Source organism: Bombina bombina, chromosome 5 (genome assembly GCF_027579735.1).
Source record: "Bombina bombina isolate aBomBom1 chromosome 5, aBomBom1.pri, whole genome shotgun sequence".
NCBI classification, from domain to species: domain Eukaryota; kingdom Metazoa; phylum Chordata; class Amphibia; order Anura; family Bombinatoridae; genus Bombina; species Bombina bombina.
In genome coordinates, this window is record NC_069503.1 from 896063331 (window position 1) to 896084527 (window position 21197).

Genomic DNA, 21197 nt, shown 5'->3' on the forward strand with positions numbered 1-21197 from the left:
AACCTTTGTGTGCTGTAACACCCCCAAAAGACCTAATGCCACCACAATTCCCAAGTATTTGGGAGACAAGAGGATTTTTCTAGTTGGGGACCTATGTCCTGAAACCAGTCCCTGTTGCCTTGTTTTTCTTTAAAAAAAAAAAAACAAAATATATCAGCAGCCCCGAAACCTAAAATATTTGTAATTACAAACTGTTTTTGAAGTCTGGTAATAAATTAAAATACCGGTCAAGTGGGAAAATGTTCTGAATGCATTAAGAAATTGTTGGTTTTAATTCCTGAGAATGAACAGAGCACTGTTCAGATTAGATCACTTTAGGATTTAAAGGATCAGTCAATACAGTAAATTTGCATAATCCACATGATAAAACATGATAAAAAGACAATGCAATAGAATTTAGACTGAACTTCAAATGAGTAGTAGATTTTTTTCTGACCAACTTTAAAGTTCTATCTATTTCCACTCCCCTGTATCACTTGACAGCCATCAGCCAATCACAAATGCATATACGTGTATATACTATGAATTCGTGCACATGCTCAGTAGGAGCTGGGGACTCAATAAGTGTAAATATAAAAAGACTCTGCATATTTTGTTAATGGAAGTAAAATGGAAATTTGTTTAAAATTGCATGCTCTATCTGACTCATGAAAATTTAATTTTGACTTGAGTGTCCCCTTAAAGGGACACTGAACTCAAAATTTTGCTTTCGTGATTCAGATAGAGCATGCAATTTTAAGCAACTTTCTAATTTACTCCTATTATAAAATTGTCTTCATACTCTTGGTATATTTACTGTATTTGAAAAGCAAGAATGTAAGTTTAGATGCCGGCCCATTTTTGGCGAACAAACTGGGTCGGCCTTGTTGATTGGACAGCACCAATAAACAAGTGATGTCCATGGTTCTGAATCAAACATTTGCTGGCTCCTTAGCTTAGATGCCTTCTTTTTCAACTAAAGATAGCAAGAGAACAAAGAAAATTTGATACTAGAAGTAAACAAGAAAGTTGCTTAAAATTGCATGCTCTATCTGAATCATGAAAGAAAAAAATTGGGTTCAGTATCCGTTTAGGTACCAGGTCCTTTACAATGCATAGATTTTACAATGTAAAGCAATTTCTTGTTAACCTGTCACCACTATCTCTCAGCCACACCCACAGTACTACACAGAATTTACTAAACAATGGTATGAAGTTGGCATAAGGTAATGATATGTCTTAATTATAGCTTAGTGAGGCTTTTGTTTGTTCTCATAATTATTTGCCACAAATTGTGTTTATTCAATGTGGAAATGTGCACCCAATGCAACCTTATCCTTCCTATTAACCAAACAGCTGGCATCATAGGAAGATTTATTTATCTTTGTAGTTTAATACATGGTTAGTCTTACACTTTCTAATTGCTGTGTTTCAAAGCTATTCTATCTGCATTTAAAAAAAAAACTGGTTTAATCATAATGGCAGTTTAATTAGATCTTAAAGATTTCTGTGATTTGTAAAGTAACTAAGGCAACCGAAGATGCAGTCACAAAAGGCATATATGAGTTTTATTAATGTATCAGGTCAAATACACTACTTCAGCTATTCAAATATATGCACATTCATAGTTTATAATATAGTGATCTTTGATCTGAATTACAGTAATTTCAGATGTTCAGTGATATTATGTTAATGCTAGAAACATTAAGTGACTATAAGTTTATTGCAGCAAATGGTGCCAAGTATTACCTCGTGTCACACCAGCACATAAGCAGTATAACAAACATTGCAGAGCTTAGCTTTAAAATTGTATGGATGTTATGAATATCTATAGTCATGGAGCATCAAGACCTATTCCTATTCAAAAATGTAGTGTGGTGCTGTAAGATTGTTTATAAACTGTTCAGTTTCTCAGATTCAGCCAAAGTCTATTTGAAGCAGAAATTCTCATTTACCTTTAAAAAGCCAAAAAGGCAACCTTCTTACTGGAAACTGAAAGGGATTCTCCATATTTCAAATTAGGGATCACATGCCCTTTCTTACTATTGCATGGATCAACATATGGGCTCTATAAGAACCTTGTTTCCTGCACATGTAGTGATAGTAAAGTGCTAAGACAACGTTCAGTCATCCTTAACACTTTTTGCATGTTAGTATACTGATCCAAATCATGTTTTGCAACAGCATTTTTTATTTAGTAAATAAACCCTTGAATCTATCAATGTCTTGCTCTCTTTTATTAATTTGCAAATTACACAGGTACATAAAAAATTATACAAAGCATGTTACACAATTTGAGGTTGTACCGTAGTATCAGAGCGAGTTCCAAAGTTTAAGGGATATGAAACCCAAATTTTTCTTTCACGATTCAGAAAGAGCATATACTGTAATTTAAAACTATTTTCCAATTTACTTCTCTTATTTAATTTGCTTTATTCTCTTAGCATCCTTTGTTGAAGGAGCAGTAATGAACTAATGGGAACTAGCTGAAAGACAGTGACAAGAGGCATATTTATGCAACCACCAATCAGCAGCTTCTGAGCCTACCCAAGTATACTTTTCAATAAATGATACAAAGGGAACTAAACAAATTAAATAGAAATACATTGGAAAGTTGTTTAAAATGGTAACCTCTATCAAAATCAATATGACACAATTTGGGTTTGCATATCCCTTTAAATTACGAATCCATAATCTTTGCAGCAAATTTTAGCAAAAGAGTTTTGCTCTTGACCTATACAAAATGACACTTTGTTCTGTGTGATAAACTGTATTATGTCAGCAATTGTCACATACTGTTAATTATTTATTGTTAAAGGTTTCAGTACATTGGGTTTGTTAAATACAGGGCCTGAATGAAGCAAAGTAAGATGGACGTTCATTTGTGACATAAAACATGCTTAGTCTTTTATTTTTACTATGTAGGTTCCAGTGTTCATAAAACTATTTACTCAGATTAAAGCACATAGTTATCATCATTTTCCAGGCAGCAGCTTCAAATGACTATTGCCATCCTACTTTAAAGGGAATAACTATGTGAGGCAAAGCTGCATCATTTTGACCCTATATAAAACCCTGGAAGAACTTCAAAGCAAACATAAAGTATATTTATGTGAACAATCAAAACAATATTGACTAATGGAAAAGGGCAGCTAAGTTTTAATGAGTAAAATGTAGTTTTGCTTATGAAAAAGGATTAAAACTTAGTTAATTTATTAAAGTTAAGAGGCGCTTGATAAATAATATAATATTGTAATTATAAAACATCCCAATATCATACAGAAAAAAATGTTGTCAAAAAGATTTGCAGGGTTAGTAACAGCTACTTAAAGGGTCATAAAACAGGTTGAGATCTGTGCATATCCTAAAAGGGCTAATTAATTAAAAAATAGTTTGCATAAAAAATTGTTTAAAAATTGCTAGCAAGTATTTTAAAATAATTTTAAAAAATAAGCAAAATTAGTTCCATAGCTAAGCTGCCTGGAGAAGCCAACTCCAGCCCCCTTTATCTATGTTTAGACACAGGCATTGTAATTTCAACTGAGCTCACAGCTTCTATGCATGCTCCAGCAGATAATCCCTATGCATTTTTGCATTCTACCAAAACAACAATAGATATAGATACAGTCATAGAAGGAAATACATATAGATACAGCCATAGAAGTAAATGTGTGGGGGGAGTTAGAGCTTTACAATTCAGAAGCTAAAAAGAAAGGTGTCATGAGATGCAGGACATATGCAGGACACAGCAATGATGGTACAACTCTATTTTATTGCAGAGCATAACAATACACATCTAGTCAGGTTGGTTGTACTAAACTAACTGCGACACAGACACCGGACCTAAGCCCCGCCCACATACTAGTGACATCACATCCTGCTCTCATCACATCTTCCCCTTTTTTCAAAGGCAAAGCATACATTTGCATATGATAAATAACAAGGTACACCAACAGGGTATACAACAACATTTTTGTTTTTGAACATTATAAAAACAGATAGATAAGAAAACATGAACAAATAAATTACATCCTGACTTGGACATCGGGGTAGACTACCCTAGTCCACAGTGACCATGGGATTATTCTGCCCATACTTCCGGTCACTGTTCTAGCTAAAGTCAGTCCCTGTATCGGGCCGGAAGTTTCACCACTCTTCCGCTTGATGTAACTTTGCATGAACTGTCCTCTGATACAGAAGATGGTGAACAAGAGTCTGCTGGAGGCAAAGATATATCCCCGCTGTGATTTTGCTGAGGGGAAGGCACCTCTCTTAGAACAGGGGATCCCACCGGCGGTGGTACTGAGGTATCCGGTTCCAGACTCTCAGGTACAGGCTGAAGATGTCTTCGGTTACGGTGTGTAACCGTCCCTCCCTCTGTAAGGACTGTGTATGACCTTGGTTCTGGAGAGCGGCCCACTACCGTAGCAGGCGTCTTCCATTTCTTCTCATCATCCAGTTTAATTCTGACACTTTGGCCCGCTTTCAGTTCCTGTAAAGGCCTGACAGAATGTCTCCTGTCGTAGAAGAAACGATAACCCTTTTTGGCCTCTTCATCCCTCCTAAGGACTTCGTCCTGAGGAACAGGGCCAGGCGGCTTGAAGACACCCACTGAGGGTAAAGTGGTGCGAATCTGGCGTCCTAGCATCAGCTGTGCCGGGCTAAACCCGGTGGCTTGAATGGGCGTCGCCCTGTATGACAAGAGGGCTAGGTACGGCTCAGATTGCTTTAGAATGAATTTTGTTGTTTGAACTGCCCTTTCAGCCATTCCGTTGGCCTGCGGATAATGTGGACTTGACGTGGAATGTACAAAATCATATTCCCTGCTGAAAGCACTGAACTCTGTAGAAGCGAACTGCATACCATTACCACTCACCAGCTCCATTGGAATGCCCCAGCGGGCGAACAAGCTCTTCAGGCGAATGATAACGGCCTGACTTGTGATATCATTCAGGGGTGCAATTTCCAAATACCTGGAATAGTAGTCAATCACAACAAGAAACTTTTTCCCGTGCAGTTCATACAAATCAGCAGCTATTTTCTGCCACGGCCCCGCAGGCAGCGGAGTAGACATCAAGGGCTCCCTTCTCTGAGTAGGCCGGCGTTCCCGGCAAAAGGCACATTTAGACACGTGATTTGCAATGTCGGAGCTGATCCCAGGCCACCACACAGCTGTAGCTGCCCTTTCTCTGCACTTTGTAATGCCTAAGTGGCCATCGTGAATCCTGTTTAACATCTCTTTCCTCATGCTGACAGGAATTACAATGCGGTCTTGGAACAGCACCAACCCCTCCAGCTCCGTGAGCTGCGACCTCTCTGGCTGGTAAGCACTTAAAGACATCCAGGCTGCCCGACTCTCGGGCCAGCCTTCTCTTATGTACCTTATAACTTCTTGCAGATCTGTGTCCAAATATGTCTCTTTCTTTATCTCTTCCAGTTTCCTTGAAGAAATGGACTTAGAGGCCAGAACTGAATCAACATACACCTTCACATCCGATTCCGTGGAGGATTCTTCAGCAGCAGCCAGCGGGAGCCTGGATAGTGTATCTGCCACAACCAGTTGTTTCCCCGGCACATGCACTGCCTGAACATTGAACCTGAGCAGTCTCATTAAAAGTCTCTGGCATCTCAAGGGTGTTTTGTCAATGTCATAAGAATTTATTAGAGGGACTAGCGGTTTGTGGTCAGTTTCCAGACTAAATTTCTCCAAACCCACTAGATAACGCTGAAAGCGCTCACAGGCCCAAACTGCAGCCAGGCACTCTTTCTCAATTTGAGCGTATTTTGACTCCGCAGCCGTCAGTGGGCGGGAACAGTAGGCGATGGGCTGTAGTTTGTTGTCATTCAGCTGCAGGAGTGCAGCCCCCCACCCATAACTGCTTGCATCAGCACTAACCACAGTCTTTTTTGAAGGGTCGTAGAACCCCAGCACTGGGGCAGACCCCAGCAGGGACTTGGCATGCAGGAACACTTTTTCTTGTGAGGGTCCCCAGACCCAGGCAACATCTTTCTTAAGCAACTCTGTGATAGGGTGTAAAACTGTAGATAAATCTGGAAGAAACTTGCCCACGTAATTTACAAGGCCCAATATCTGTCTCAGCTCATGTACATCAGAAGGGCTTTTCATCTGTTCAATAGCCCAAATTTTCTCGGGGTCCGGCTTGATGCCATCCCCGTTGATGATATGCCCAAAGTAGCATAATTCAGTTTTCCTAAAATGACATTTTTCTTTATTCAGCTTCAGCCCAGACTCTTTGATAGCCTGCAGCACACAACTCAAACGCTGATCATGCTCCTCCACTGTAGACCCATACACTAGAATGTCATCCATGACGACCGCTGTGCCCACGTGGCCACTCAGGAGAGAACTCATTTCCCTTTGAAAGATTTCAGGAGCGGAGGATATCCCAAAGGGGAGTCTGCAGAAGCAGAACCGACCTACCGGTGTGATAAAGGTAGTCAGTCTGCGGCACTTTGGATCCAGGGGGATCTGCCAAAAGCCGCTAGAAGCATCTAATGTGGAAAAGAACTTCGCCCCAGCCAGCTTCGGGGCTATATCTTCCAATGTCGGCAGCACAAATCTCTCCCTCTTCACTGCCTCATTCAACCTTTTCAGGTCCACACAGATGCGCACCTTTCCGTTTTTCTTTGCAACTGGAACAATAGGGGCACACCAATCAGTTGCTTCAACAACCTCTTCAATAACCCCCATAGACTTCATGCGTATGAGCTCTTTCTCCACTTGAGGCATGAGCGGGAACGGAATTCTACGAGGAGTAGAAATACTGTATGGGACTGCGTCACTTTTAAGTGCTATACGGACAGGTTTGCAGTTCAGTAGGCCCAACTCGCCAAACATATCTTCAGAGATCTCATTCACTCTGGCCACGAGGCCCAAGTCACAAGCTGCTTTTCTGCTCAATAAACTGTTAACACACTGACCTCGGATCACATGCACCCACATGGTGAACTTCCTTTGTTTGTACTCACAGCTGGCAAGAAATTTCCCCACACAATCAATACGGCCACCAGGACTATGGACATTAGTAGTAACCTTCGCCAGCTGGGGCTGTCGAGGCAGTTTCATGAATTCAGCAAAAGACATTACAGTGATATCTGCTCCTGTGTCAATCTTAAAATCAACTTTGGCTCCCATTACAGTAAAAGTAACTTTCCAATCTTCCTCTGAGCTTGTCCGTTCCACAACCGACCCCACAAAAGACACTTCCTGACCCTCCTGGTCACTGTCCACCTGCATCTCCTTAATGTATTCAGTTTTACACACCACTTCAAAATGGCCTATTCTGTTACATTTTCTGCATCTTTTATCTCTGGCCGGGCATATAGCACTCTGATCATGAGCCCGGTAGCACCGTGTGCATCGGCCATGTTGCGCCCATCCACTTCTAGGCCTTTCCAGTACTTTAGATCTACCGCTCACACTGTGCCTTTCACTAGTAATTTTCCTAGACTGTTGCACTTCATCCACAATACTCTCAGACCTCAGATCAGCACTTTGCTTTTTCACCAGTTCACTCTGGCGGGCCATCCTAATAGCCCCGTCTAACGTTAAATAAGGCTCTAACTGCAGCTTCAGGGAGACTTCAGCATCTGCAATTCCAATAACTATTCTGTCTCTGATTTGCTCTTCTTTAGCAACACCAAACTCACAGAATTCAGCTAATTCATACAGGCTGCGCACAAATGACTCCACAGATTCTCCAACACGCTGATTACGTTTGTGAAAACAAGCTCTCTCATGAATCACATTTCTTTTAGGCACAAAGTGGTCACTAAGTTTATCCATAACTATATCAAAGTTAACTTCTTCCCCTTCTTGGAAAGTAAAAGCATTGAACACTGGCTCTACATCTTTCCCCATGGAGTATAAAAGAGAATTAACTTGTACTTCACCACTCTCCTTGTTCAGTTTGGATGCAATCCTGAAGCGCTGAAACCGCTGACGCCATGTGGGCCAAGCTGCAGGCTGAGAAAAGTCAAAAGGCTCAGGTGGGGTAAACTTTGACATTGCAATCGATCAGGAACAGAAGCGCAGTCCAGAACTTCTGACACCATGTCATGAGATGCAGGACATATGCAGGACACAGCAATGATGGTACAACTCTATTTTATTGCAGAGCATAACAATACACATCTAGTCAGGTTGGTTGTACTAAACTAACTGCGACACAGACACCGGACCTAAGCCCCGCCCACATACTAGTGACATCACATCCTGCTCTCATCACAAAAGGGTTAATGGCAAGAAACTGCATTATAAATTTGCATGTAAAGTAAAAAAAGTACATACAGGTGGCCCTCGTTTTACAACGGTTCAATTTACACCGTTTCAGAATAACAACCAGTCATGTGACTGCTATTGAAAAGCATTGAGTAGCAGTGCATTTATTAAAATAGCCAGTAGGTGGAGCTGTCCGCTTGTGTTGCAGCAAAGCCAAGCAAGCTGAAATTAATCAGTTTAACCAGACCTGAGCTATCGAGCAGATTTCAAAGGAACAAGATCTTCCTGTCTATAAATCAGTCCAGATTGGAATGCATAGAAAGAACTGTTTGCAGAAAAATGCAAGTATAGTCTGTGTGATTATTTTATTACGTTTATAATGCTGTTTAGCAAATGTTTTTGTTCATTTTACTTAGTTTAATTATATATTCTTTGTTGTGTGATTATTTTATTAGGTTTATAATGCTGTTTAGCATTTAAAGTCTTCATTTCAAAGCTTTAAAAATAATGTATTAGGTGTTACTTATGACAATTTTGAGAGGGGCCTGGAACCTATCTCCCTCACTTCCCATTGACTTACATTATAAACTGGGTTTCAATTTACAACGGTTTCGATTTACAACCATTCCTTCTGTAACCTAACCCCGGCATAAACGGAGGGCTACCTGTATTATTATATTTTGTCTATATCCCAATTTATTTTATGTCCGTTTAAAGAATTAGTTGCAGTAAGCAAAATTGGATACAGTAGACAGCTATAAACATGTATAATTTAATGTGCCTCAGCATGGACATGTCGGGGGCGGCAGATTAGGGGTTAATAAGTGTAAGATTAGGGGTGTTTAGACTCAGGGTTCATGTTAGGATGTTAGGTGTAAACATAACTTTTATTTCCCCATAGGAATCAATGGGGCTGCGTTACTGAGTTTTACGCTGCTTTTTTGCAGGTGTTAGACTTTTTCTCAGCCGGCTCTCCCCATTGATTCCTATGGGGAAATCGTACACGAGCACATACGACCAGCTCACCGCTCACTTAAGCAGCGCTGGTATTGAACTGTGGTATGGAGGACAATTTTGCTCAACGCTCACTTCTTGCCTTTTAACGCCGGGTTTGTAAAAACCTGTAATACTAGCGCTGTAGGTAAGTGAGCGGTGAGAGAAAACTGCTCGTTAGCACCGCATAGCCTCTAACGCAAAACTCGTAATCTGGCCGACTGTCTTCAATTTAATGTAGCAATATGTCTAATGTCTGATATTATATATAAAATTTAATCTAAATAAGTAAAATATATTTGCTAATCTAAATTGATTGATTTAATTTATTTTAGCAGATACTTTAACACGCATAATATACTGTGATTTAAAAACTATTAGCCACATTAATTGTTTTGTATAAATCACTTAATTGAACGCACATCTTTGTGATTTTGTGTATATCTGCTATTGTACTAAGGGACTTGATCTGTCTGGGTGTGTGTGAAATGTGGAGCAAAATGTTATGGGAAAGCAAATATATGGTAAATAACACTATATGGTAAATATAGACCCCATGGAATCTGTGATTAGGCATTTGGTATTATAATCTGTGATTAGGCAATTGGCAATATAATCTGTGATTGGGCATTTGGTAGTATAATCTGTGATTAGGCATTTGGCAATGTAATCTGTAATTATGCATTTGGCAATATAATTTGTAATTAGTCTTTTGGTAGTATAATCTGTGATTAGGCATTTGGCAATCAAATCTGTGATTAGGCATTTGGTAGTGTAATCTGTGATTAGACATTTGGCAATATAATCTGTGATTAGGTTTCTGGTAGTGTAATCTGTGGTTAGGCTTTTGGTAGTATAATCTGTGATTAGTCATTTGGTATTATAATCTGTGATTAGGCATTTGGTAGTATAATTTGTGATTAGGCATTTGGTAGTATAATTTGTGATTAGGCATTTGGTAGTGTAATCTGTGATTAGACATTTGGCAATATAATCTGTGATTAGGTTTTTGGTAGTGTAATCAGTGGTTAGGCTTTTGGTAGTGTAATCTGTTATTAGGTTTTTGGTAGTCTAATCTGTGATTTGACTTTTCATAGTGTAATCTGTGATTAGGCATTTGGCAATATAATATATGATTAGGCATAATTTGTGATTAGGCATTTGGTAGTATAATTTGTGATTAGGCATTTGGTAGTGTAATCTGTGATTAGACATTTGGCAATATAATCTGTGATTAGGTTTTTGGTAGTGTAATCAGTGGTTAGGCTTTTGGTAGTGTAATCTGTTATTAGGTTTTTGGTAGTCTAATCTGTGATTTGACTTTTCATAGTGTAATCTGTGATTAGGCATTTGGCAATATAATATATGATTAGGCATTTGGCAATATAATCTGTGATTAGGCTTTTAATAGTATAATATGTGATTAGGCATTTGGCAATATAATCTGTGATTAGTCATTTGGTATTATAATCTGTGATTAGGCATTTGGCAATATAATATATGATTAGGCATTTGGCAATATAATCTGTCATTAGGCTTTTAGTAGTGTAATCTGTGATTAGGCATTTGGCAACATTAATCTGTTATTCGGCTTTTAGTAGTGTAATCTGTGATTAGGCATTTGGCAACATTAATCTGTGATTAGTCTTTTAGTAGTGTAATCTGTGATTTAACTTTTTGTAGTGTAATCTGTGATTAGGCATTTGGCAATATAATCTGTGATTTGACTTTTGGTAGTGTAATCTGTGATTTGACTTTTTGTAGTGTAATCTGTGATTAGGCATTTGGCAATATAATCTGTGATTTGATTTTTGGCAGTGTAATCTGTGATTTGACTTTTGGTAGTGTAATCTGTGATTAGGCATTTGGCAATATAATCTGTGGTTAGGCTTTTAGTAGTGTAATCTGTGATTTGACACTTGGCAATATAATCTGTGATTAGGCTTTTGGTAGTGTAATCTGTGATTAGGCTTTTGGTAGTTTAATCTGTGATTAGGCATTTGGCAATATAATCTGTGGTTAGGCTTTTAGTAGTGTAATCTGTGATTAGGCATTTGGCAATATAATCTGTAATTAGGTTTTTAAGACTATACTACACTAAAATATGCAAAATAAAGAATAAGGAAAAGTTACATAAAAATAAAAGAAAAACAAGATAAATTTATCAGCTTTAAATAACAAGACCAGATACATCACAAGAATAATGAAGTCATTATGAATTGCAGATGCTTCAATTAGGTTTATGTGAAAAATGCCAACCTCACCTGTGCAAGGGTTCTCAGATGGTTCTTGCGCTATCCAGTGAGACTACTTTTCCCTAATAAAACAGACAGTGAGTATTTTACAATTCTGAACATTTACATAAACTGTTTCACAAGTGTGTTTCTGAGTGTAGTGATTATAGTGATTCATATTCTGCAATGCTAGTGGTCCTCATTTGCTGTGCAAGATGTCACGTTCATGGTGCATTTACCACAGTGATGGGTCCCATTTATCATTTCATGGGTGGACACAGTTCACAGTTTATGGTGAGTTATTACAATAACTGCTTCTAAACTTGTGGTAAACAGACTCACATGAGCCAGCCTCTACCTCGAGGACTCCAAAGCAGCCTTCACTGCTTGATAAATGGAACCCAATATATGTTAAAAGGCCACTAAAGTCAAAATTACACACAAAATTAAATGCACACTTTCTGAGGCTCCAGCTCTTAAAGGGACACTGTACCCAAATGTTTTCTTTCATGATTCAGATAGAGCATGCAATTTTAAGCAACTTTCTAATTTACTCCTATTATCAAATTGTCTTCATTGTCTTGGTATCTTTATTTGAAAAGCAAGAATTTAAGTTTAGATGCCGGCCCATTTTTGGTGAACAACCTGGGTTGTCCTTGCTGATTGGACAGCACCAATAAACAAGTGCTGTCCATGGTTCTGAACCACAAATTGGCTGGCTTTTTAGCTTAGATGCCTTCTTTTTCAAATAAAGAAAGCAAGAGAACGAAGAAAAGTTCATAATAGGAGTAAATTAGAAAGTTGCTTAAAATTGCATGCTCTATATGAATCACAAAAGAAAAAAATTGGGTTCAATGTCCCTTTAATGAGCATGTGCAAAATGCACATTATATACATTTATGCATTTTGTGATAGGTTAATGGCTGTCACATAATACAGGGGGAGGGAAAAACACATTTGACAGAAAATATTATTGTGTGTTTTTCAATTATTTTATTATACTGTATTTAATGATTCTTTAAAGGGACAGTATACACTAATTTCCAAATAACTGTGTGTAATAGACACCACTATAAAGAAGACTCTGCTCAGATACTGATCTAAAAATCCAGTATAAAACCTTTTAAAAACTTACTTAGAAGCTCCCAGTTTAGCACTGTTAATGAGGTTAGGCTGGGACACCAACTGAAATGTGCTTGGAATGCAGGAAGAGCAGACCTCCAACCTCCCCTGCATATGAAAAGACCAATTACACAAACAGGAGCAAGCAGTAGTCTGTAGACTTGGGTCTACATCTGATACTGTGGGGATTAGTTAGAAGTCTGGAAATCAGCACAATGTTATTAAAAAAACACTCCCAGATGGGCTATATAAATGGATAGTTCACCACAAAGTATATAAACAGCACCTTACTAGTTCTTCTGAAGTCCATGTGCAACTTGGGACAGGGTAGCTGCTGAGCCCCGTATAATTCACATAAGTCGCCTGTCTATTTGGATATCCATGTTTCAGTAAACTATTGATGGTCACTTCATGGTGCTGTGGGATTTTGTTCTACCTTATCTAAATTAATAATCTACAAAACCTTTATTCAAAGGATAGTGTGCAGTGTCCCTTTAATGGTAGGAACAGAAACGAGCCTCTATGAATTTTAAACAAGATTGCCTTAAAGGGACATGAAACCCACATTTTTTTGTTTTATGATTCAGATAGGGCATACAATTTTAAACAACTTTCTAATTTACTTCTATTGTCAAATTTTCATCGTCCTCATGGTATCTTTTATAGAAAAGCAGGGACGTAATCGCAGGAGTGTAGACATGTCTGAAGCAGTTTTGCAAGAATGTTATCCATTTGCAAGAGTACTAGATGGCAGCACTATTTCCTACCATGTAGTTTTCCTGACACCTACCTGGGTATCTCTTTGAAGAAACAATACCATGGGAAAGGAAGTAAATTTGATATTATAAGTAAATTGTAAACTTTTTAAAAATTGTATGCTCTGCCTGAATCATAAAAGAAAATATTTGAGTTTCATATCCCTTTAACAACATCTGATGAGCATTAATAAAAAAAATCTGTCAAGGAGCATTTGTAAGAAATGCACAAATTATATTTCTGTATTAGTTTAGTTCTAAATGATAACAGAATTTATTTTACCTTTTTTTTCCATGCACAAAATGGTGCTCTTTTATGTGCATGATAAAATGTTTTTGAATATAGTGTCTCTTTAAATGCAATAATTGGTGACCTCATCAAAAACTTTAGTAGTTTCCTTCTGTTTCCCACCTTTATCTCGAACATGAAGTGACTATTTTTAAGAAGATCCATATAAATCAGTTGAACGTGTGATTAACCCTTCCACGGATCAAACCATAATATTGGAAATTGTAGTCTGGTTGGTCTAGATTAGATTATTTAAGAGAGACATTCAAATTAAGAGACAAGATGCATCTGTCTTCCTTTGTTCTTGCCTTTCTTTCTTGAATGCTCTTTTAAGACATTTTCCATTAGAAATTCACAACTCCCACTGATATAGCAATATTAATATTATTTAAACATTATGTAGAAAACATCAGTTTATCTCATCTCAGTCAATTATTTGTTCTGCTAGTCAGAAACTTAAAAACAATTCAAAATCATTTAACAATGTCATTTTAGTAGCCTAATTTGCATGTTTTGTTCACATCAAGAGCAGTTGAAGCATATACCCCTTGAAAAGCCTGTTGGAATTAATGTTTCTGGGCTCATTTGCCATGGCAAATTAGGGGCAGATAAAAATGAACGTGTGTTACAATCTAAGTAATCGCTTTGTAGATTATTGCAGGGGAAAACATCTCTAAAGTATGATGGAAGCAGCCCAGTCAAAAGACATTTTCAAAGATAGTTTACTAGAAAGATAGCCAAAATAAATAATGACTTTATTTTTGCAGGGATACATATTTTTAATGTTAATTCAATATTAATTAGAATTTTTAAAAGTATGTTTTTCAACTGCTTCTATCTGGCATTTCTTTAATTTGCTCATTTTTTTGCATATCTGTTTGTACTAATGCTAGTTTTTAGTGCACAAAACAAAATGCTGCATTATGCAAACACTTGGCACACATCTATCACACTGTGTTCATTCAACTTATTCAAACTCACTTGAATTGCTATTTCGGACTCAGTTGGAAATTAGTTCAAAGCAGCTTTGCCCATTCAGATAAGGAGTTCAGTAACAAAAAAGATGTCATTTTCCAGATGTTCAATTTAAATTTAGGATAACCTCTGTAGGGGATATTAAGGGACAGGGGACCCCATAAGAACCGCAATGGCATATGCACTATAAAAAAAATCACAAATAACATCAAATAAATACTGCAGAAAACACAATTGTTTTAAGTCTTAAAAAAAATTGAATAATGTGTATTGGATGTTTTTGCAATTTGATTTCCAAGTCCTTATTAAAATACACTATTAAATTTATTTAAAAATAGCATTTTTCCTATCAAAATTAAAGACGATTAAGAAAAATATAAATAGATACATTTATCTAGTAAACTGCTACATACTGCAGGGCAAGGCTCTACTTTGTGACACTATTAGGCAGAATCTACTCAGGCACCCCATTATGAGCTTACAGTTATGCACAAGTGATAAGTGGTTTATCGTGGGTGTTTGTGTGCACCAGGTTTATCGCTCATATTACAAGTTGAAAGTAAAAACGATTGCATGAGCGTCCGCATAGAGACTGAGAATTAACTGTGAACAGGCTAAGCATAAAAATAGTTCAGCAACAGCCGCACTCAGCCCAAATGAAACAGCAATCTATGTAGATAAAAACAAAATAGCATCGTCTATGATGGTCATTGAGAAAGTTATGTTTGTGACAACGAAACGCGTTTGACCATGTTTGCTGCTTGCCACTGCAGTGTGTACGTTGTTACCGTTTGGGAATAACAAACAATGCTATTTTGTTTTTATCTACCTGGATTGCTGTTTCATTTGGGCGGAGTGTTGCTGTTGCTGAACTTTGTTAATTTCTGGAAGCGGGGGTGGATCGCTTTATTCCCGGCAACGGCTTTGTGTTTACAGTGTCACAGTTTGGATTACAGGAGGCGTGTACAGCAGCGTGAAGAACACTGCGTCACGCAACAACGACCACACCAACCGAGGATCCTGGAGCGCTTCCTTAAAGTTTGTTTGTATAAGCATAAATATAATCTTATAAATAATGAGACTAAAACCAAGAAGGTTAAAATATTGGGAGAATGAATGTGAGTATCCTTCTCCCAATATTTTAACCTGCTTCAGTTTAGCCTCATTATTTAAAAGATTAAATTTATGCTTAGCCTGTTCGCAGTTAATTCTCAGCATCAATAGACAGTTGTAATTGAAAATGAGCTCCTGCATTGTAGGAGCCTAGTCACAGATTAGTGTTGTTTCTGATATTTCTCTATATTTTGTAATATAATCAGGAGATGAGTACACAAATAATTATTCCCCCAACATCCTATCAGTAGAATAGTAACAGTGATTAATTGCAGAGGGGGTATCTATAGAAACATATATGTGCGAATATTGAACAACATAGCTATCATCACTTTAATTCTATCAGGCTATCACAATGTGTTTTAGCTGACTTTGAATGTTAATGCAAATGTGAAAGGATTACATCTCATTATTTTAAGGATCACTGTTTATTAAAAGTTATATTGTATACATTATCATTATAAAATAGATGTAGTTTGTGTGTAAACTTACTTTAAGCTGTATCTTTCAACTGAGTACATGCTTAAAGATGTATATGTGTGTGTATACATATATATATATATATATATGTGTGTGTGTGTGTCTACATGTGTGTACAGATGTTTTTATGTATTTAAATGTGTATATGTGTATTTACAGACATATACAGTATACACCTATAAACACATAAATACATATGTATACATATAAAGCCTCGTCTGCACCTTTTTTAGAAAATATCAACAGACCAACGACTGCAAGGTTGACAAGGCCAGAAAGGCAGTTTCTCATTGGTCTGTCGATGCTTTGAATATTGGGGCCTATGTGAGATGTGGAGGCGGGTAAATTAGTCAGGGAAATCCATAGGTAGATTTGTGGCCAACTTGGGGTGAAGTCATATCATGTTAGTGGAGCAGGGCAGGAGTAGGCATATAGTTGGACAGTGCTGGACAATAAGTAAGAGGATTGGGATAGCAACCAAAGCTTCCAAACCATGACGGCCTTGCAAAGAGAAAGACAGTTTGGAGCTCTGCTGTAGATAAGTTAAATAATATAAATCAAAACCTGTTAAAGGCAATCTCAACTAGTTGGTAACAAGAGCATCTACCTTTTACTATTGTTGCAGTAACTAATCTAATTAGGTATTAGATATTATATGACACCGAAAGTCATAGACATTATCTTCAAATTCAGATTCAGGCCTATTTTAAAGAACTTAATAGTAGAAATATAAAAGAATAATACCACAGAGTGAAGAGTTAAATACAGTTCTTGCTCCCTTATTAGACTATAGGTAATATCGTTTAGGATGGAGAAGGATTGCTTTCTAGGATAGCTTTATGAAACTCAGATAGAGATGTTTGCAGTGAGATGTTGCAGTAGATTGTTAATACGAAGAGACATATTGATATCTTCTTGGCAAGTGGCGTTCAAAATCTCTCAAAATGCCCACACACAGTTGAACATTTAAACTTTTCTTTGTATATGGATTTTTAAAAGTAATTTAACTAATTATTTTATCTGTGCCCAGTTAGGAAGATCAATGGTGGAATTAATATTGATAACACACACTGATACATATTAATATTAATACAAGTTTAAATATTGATCGATATATAAATAAATCAGTCTTTATTTGCTAATTAAATATGGCTTTGGCCTATATTCCAAACGGAGCTCAAAATTATTAGCACTTTTTAGCATTAACACTGCCCAAGTTAAATCAACAGATCTCTTATTCCTGAGTTCAAGTTGAAAGTAAATTGGTTGTGCTCGAGTGGAAACCTCAAGCGCACTAACATCTGTAGGCCGGATAGTATGGCTGCGCTAACTCCCTCACCTCATAGACATCTATGGGGCGTGCTATGAAACTCTTTTCTGTCTTTCATGTGAATGCTACCTGAAGGTGCGTAATATCAGCTTAGTCCTCAAAACAGAAGTGTAGCATATTCACCCCCCTATTTATGACCCCTACACTGCAGGCCCCTTTATACTATCTGTATACTCAGGTTAGACCTCAGATCTGAGAAAGCTTCTGAAGTTATAACACACATACACTTACATTTCAAGGGACACTTGCTGCCTAGGTCTGACTACATGTAAATTGTGCATTAGTCCTCCCTGCTATTATGGAGGCTTGTGTGCATCCCCTGGTTTTGTGTAGGAATATACATATGCTACCTTCATCAGCAGGCTGTACAAACTATATTCATTTTTAATGTAATATATTTGTTTACTTTTTGGAGAGCAATCTCATTTTATATATATATATATATATATATATATATATATATATATATATATACATATATATATATATACACATACTGTATTTAGTTTAGCACACCTTACGGAAAGAAATTAAAGGGACAGTCTAGACCCAATGGTTGCATGGTTACAATTAATATAGTATGAAAAAACAATACATAAAGGTGCATAAAGTTATCTTTTAAAGGGATAGTACACTTTTTATTTATTTATTTTTTTAATGTGGAAAGTTAGATAACTGGTGAGGCAATTTGAAGTATTCAGAACGAAATGTAGGTAACCAATTTTGCTTTCTGGCCTCTTTAGTGTTCATATGATAAGCAAGAAGTAAAGGGAATTTAATTTTCCTTTGTAAACTACATTCTTCAGATAAAATGCACCTGGAACAGCTGTATATAATAAATAATTTAAATGGACATAAAAGTCACAGTAAGTTTAAGAGTACAGTGAAAGTGACTGACCTGTGAATGTGCAGCGTAACTGCATAATACACAGGAGCACACGTTTATTAGACAGTGTAAAATGTCAGCAGTGCTTTTTCATCTTCCAGAAGAAGAATGCTTGCTTTGTGAATAACAGTATGCTCTTTTAGCTTAAAAATACAATTATTTCCACTATAGCCTTTAAGGAAGCAGTTCTTGCAAAAGTTGACATTTTAGCTGAGGGTTCAGTAAGGGAAGTGTAAGCACTTGATGAATCTTGAGAGGTCATTATTGTAATGAAAGATGAATACGAAGATTTAAAAACATAATTCTGGAAAGTGCAGGGACAATGTGCATGTTAAATAAGGAAAATACAAAGTGATTCTCAGTGAGCTGTCAAAACGCCACACAGCCAATTTAAAGACAAGTCTCTTCTACGCAATAGAGATAGGCTCATTTCTTTTTAAAGTAGAATGTGGAGAGAACATTTGTTTCAAAGGCTGTTAAAGTGGCAAGTGTGTGCTGTAGGAAAAGAGTAGACAGCTAAAATAATATATTGTTTTTAATTTTCGTGTGGTTTTTAGTAGGCCCTTTTATATTCTAAAAACTATGCTTTCTTTTGGAACTGTATCTAAATGAACCTTCTTAATTACAGGTATTTTCATACTATATACTTGGGAATTCGAAGCAGACGAAGTGGAGAGAATGACAGATGGCGATTTTATTGGAAGATGGTGTACGAGTACGCAGATGTGAGCATGCTGCATTTGCTAGCTACATTCCTGGAAAGTGCTCCCCAACTTGTCTTGCAGCTTTGCATTGTCGTACAGACTCGTAGCTTACAGGCCCTTCAAGGTAACAGTTTATTAAAAGCTAATTATTAATGGTATTAATGTAGAATTTTTTCATTTGCATTATTTGTCTCCATTTAAGTTGATAATTTGATGATTGTCCAATATTTGTCTTTTTTTTTACATAAATGTACTTTTTTAATTGCAGTATTGATACTGCAACTGACTTATTCACTTATTGACATAGCAATGTGTTTTTTTCTTTTTTTTTCTTTTCGAAATGGATGAAGTGTTTATACACAGATAATCCATCTTAATTAAAGCTATGCTAGCTTAGATAACTGTATGGTGTCACTGTAACTTGCTCCTACCCTTACCTATAGGGACACTTGGTCTTCATTTGAATGAACAGAGACTCTCCCTTCATCCCAGCCAACTTCCCTTGGGGTTTTACATGACAACAAAATAAATAGCAATCACACAACAAAATTCTAAAGAACATCTAATTTAAAATCCCTGCCATAAAATATACTATTCATTCACTTAGTTTAATATTTGAGTCTGGTCTATTATTTAATATGTGAGATCTCAAATTAAATAAAAAATGAACATACTATCAATGTGGTAATTCAAATGAGGAGTAAGACAAAGATTAAGAAAGAAAGGTGATTGAAAAAGAGAAATGAAAGGGAAATAGAAAATTGATTAAAGTAGCAGACATACATTGAGATACATGGAAAAGAGATACTGAGTAGAGAAACAGAGAGGAAAATTAACAAAAGTGTTAAACTAAAAAAAAGAAGAAAGATAGGAATGGGGAGGAATAAAATACTTTTGTTCAATTTTTTAATAAAATCTTAAGTGAAACATTATAGAATTTCCGTTCTGTAGCAGTATGTCCACAAGAAATGGGTACAGCATATCGCTGGCTATCATGCAAATAGTGACCTATGCATGTTGTTACAGAGATAAGGGTAAAGCTACATTTTATATAGTAATTTTAAGGCTTAATATTTTGACATATAAAAATATAGTATATACATTAAAACATTGTTTCTATGGCAGATAATTTCCTTCTGAAGAATAACCTGAATTCATTCTTAGGATACTGCATACGCCGATCATTTGTGACTGGGTATCAGGAATTCAGGAGGTTGATGGGGGTCCATCACCATTTTCTGGGTGGAACTATGCTGACAGTGGTGGGATCATGGGTGGTTAGTCAGAGGAGTTGTGGTGTGCCTGAGTGGTCAGTGGGTGTGCATGGAGGTTGGTTTGTGTGCAGGCCTGGGTTCTCACTAAGTAGGGATAAGAAAATATTTTCAAATAGGGACCTATAGCTGTCTCAGAGGGACAGCAGAACAGAGCTCAGAATATGGGACTGTCCCTCTCAAATAGGCACAGTTTGGAGGTTTGATATTGGATTTTCTTATAGTCTTTGTCTTTACCACCTATGCTGGAAATTAATCGGCCCCTCTGTCTGTAAAGAAATGCATCTTTAAATTACTTAGAAAATGAAACTTGTACTACTAATTTAGAATAGTTGATTTTAGACATTCTGTATCTGTGTAACTTTAGGTTTGCATAATAATTTACTGATAATTTAGTCATTGACTGCTCATTTTAAGGTGTCATGCGTTTTTATTAAAATGCAAAGCATGCAGTCATCATTTTGCTTTGACAATCTTAAATTTTACACCCTTGTAACTGTACTATGCTCATAACCTTATATACTTGTAACATAAGCAAAATCATGTGGTTATAATTATTGCTAAAAACAATATAACTTCACATCATTATTATTTCATGCTATTTTCCATAAACACAAGAGTAGAAGGAGATATATTCCGTAAGTTGATTAAAATGTTATATTTAACCAGACCAGCCTTTCTTCTTAACATCTAATAAAGTGTTACTGGTAAAGGCTGGAAGCCCTTTGTGGACAGCAATGTATTGCTATAAAATATGTTACAGCCATATTTGTTAACCAAGGGTTTTGTTACATGAAACTGTAAAAGAAAATATTTCTTAAGCA

The 21197-nt window shown here is 36.8% G+C and overlaps 1 protein-coding gene across 1 annotated transcript in view; it reads left to right on the plus strand.

Moving 5' to 3' along the window:
• XKR4 (XK related 4) overlaps window positions 1-21197 on the plus strand; it is a 446549-nt gene that overhangs the window by 278719 nt on the left and 146633 nt on the right. The window contains 1 exon segment of the mRNA XM_053715046.1: window positions 19027-19226. Within this exon segment, the coding sequence (XP_053571021.1) occupies window positions 19027-19226 (200 nt within the window).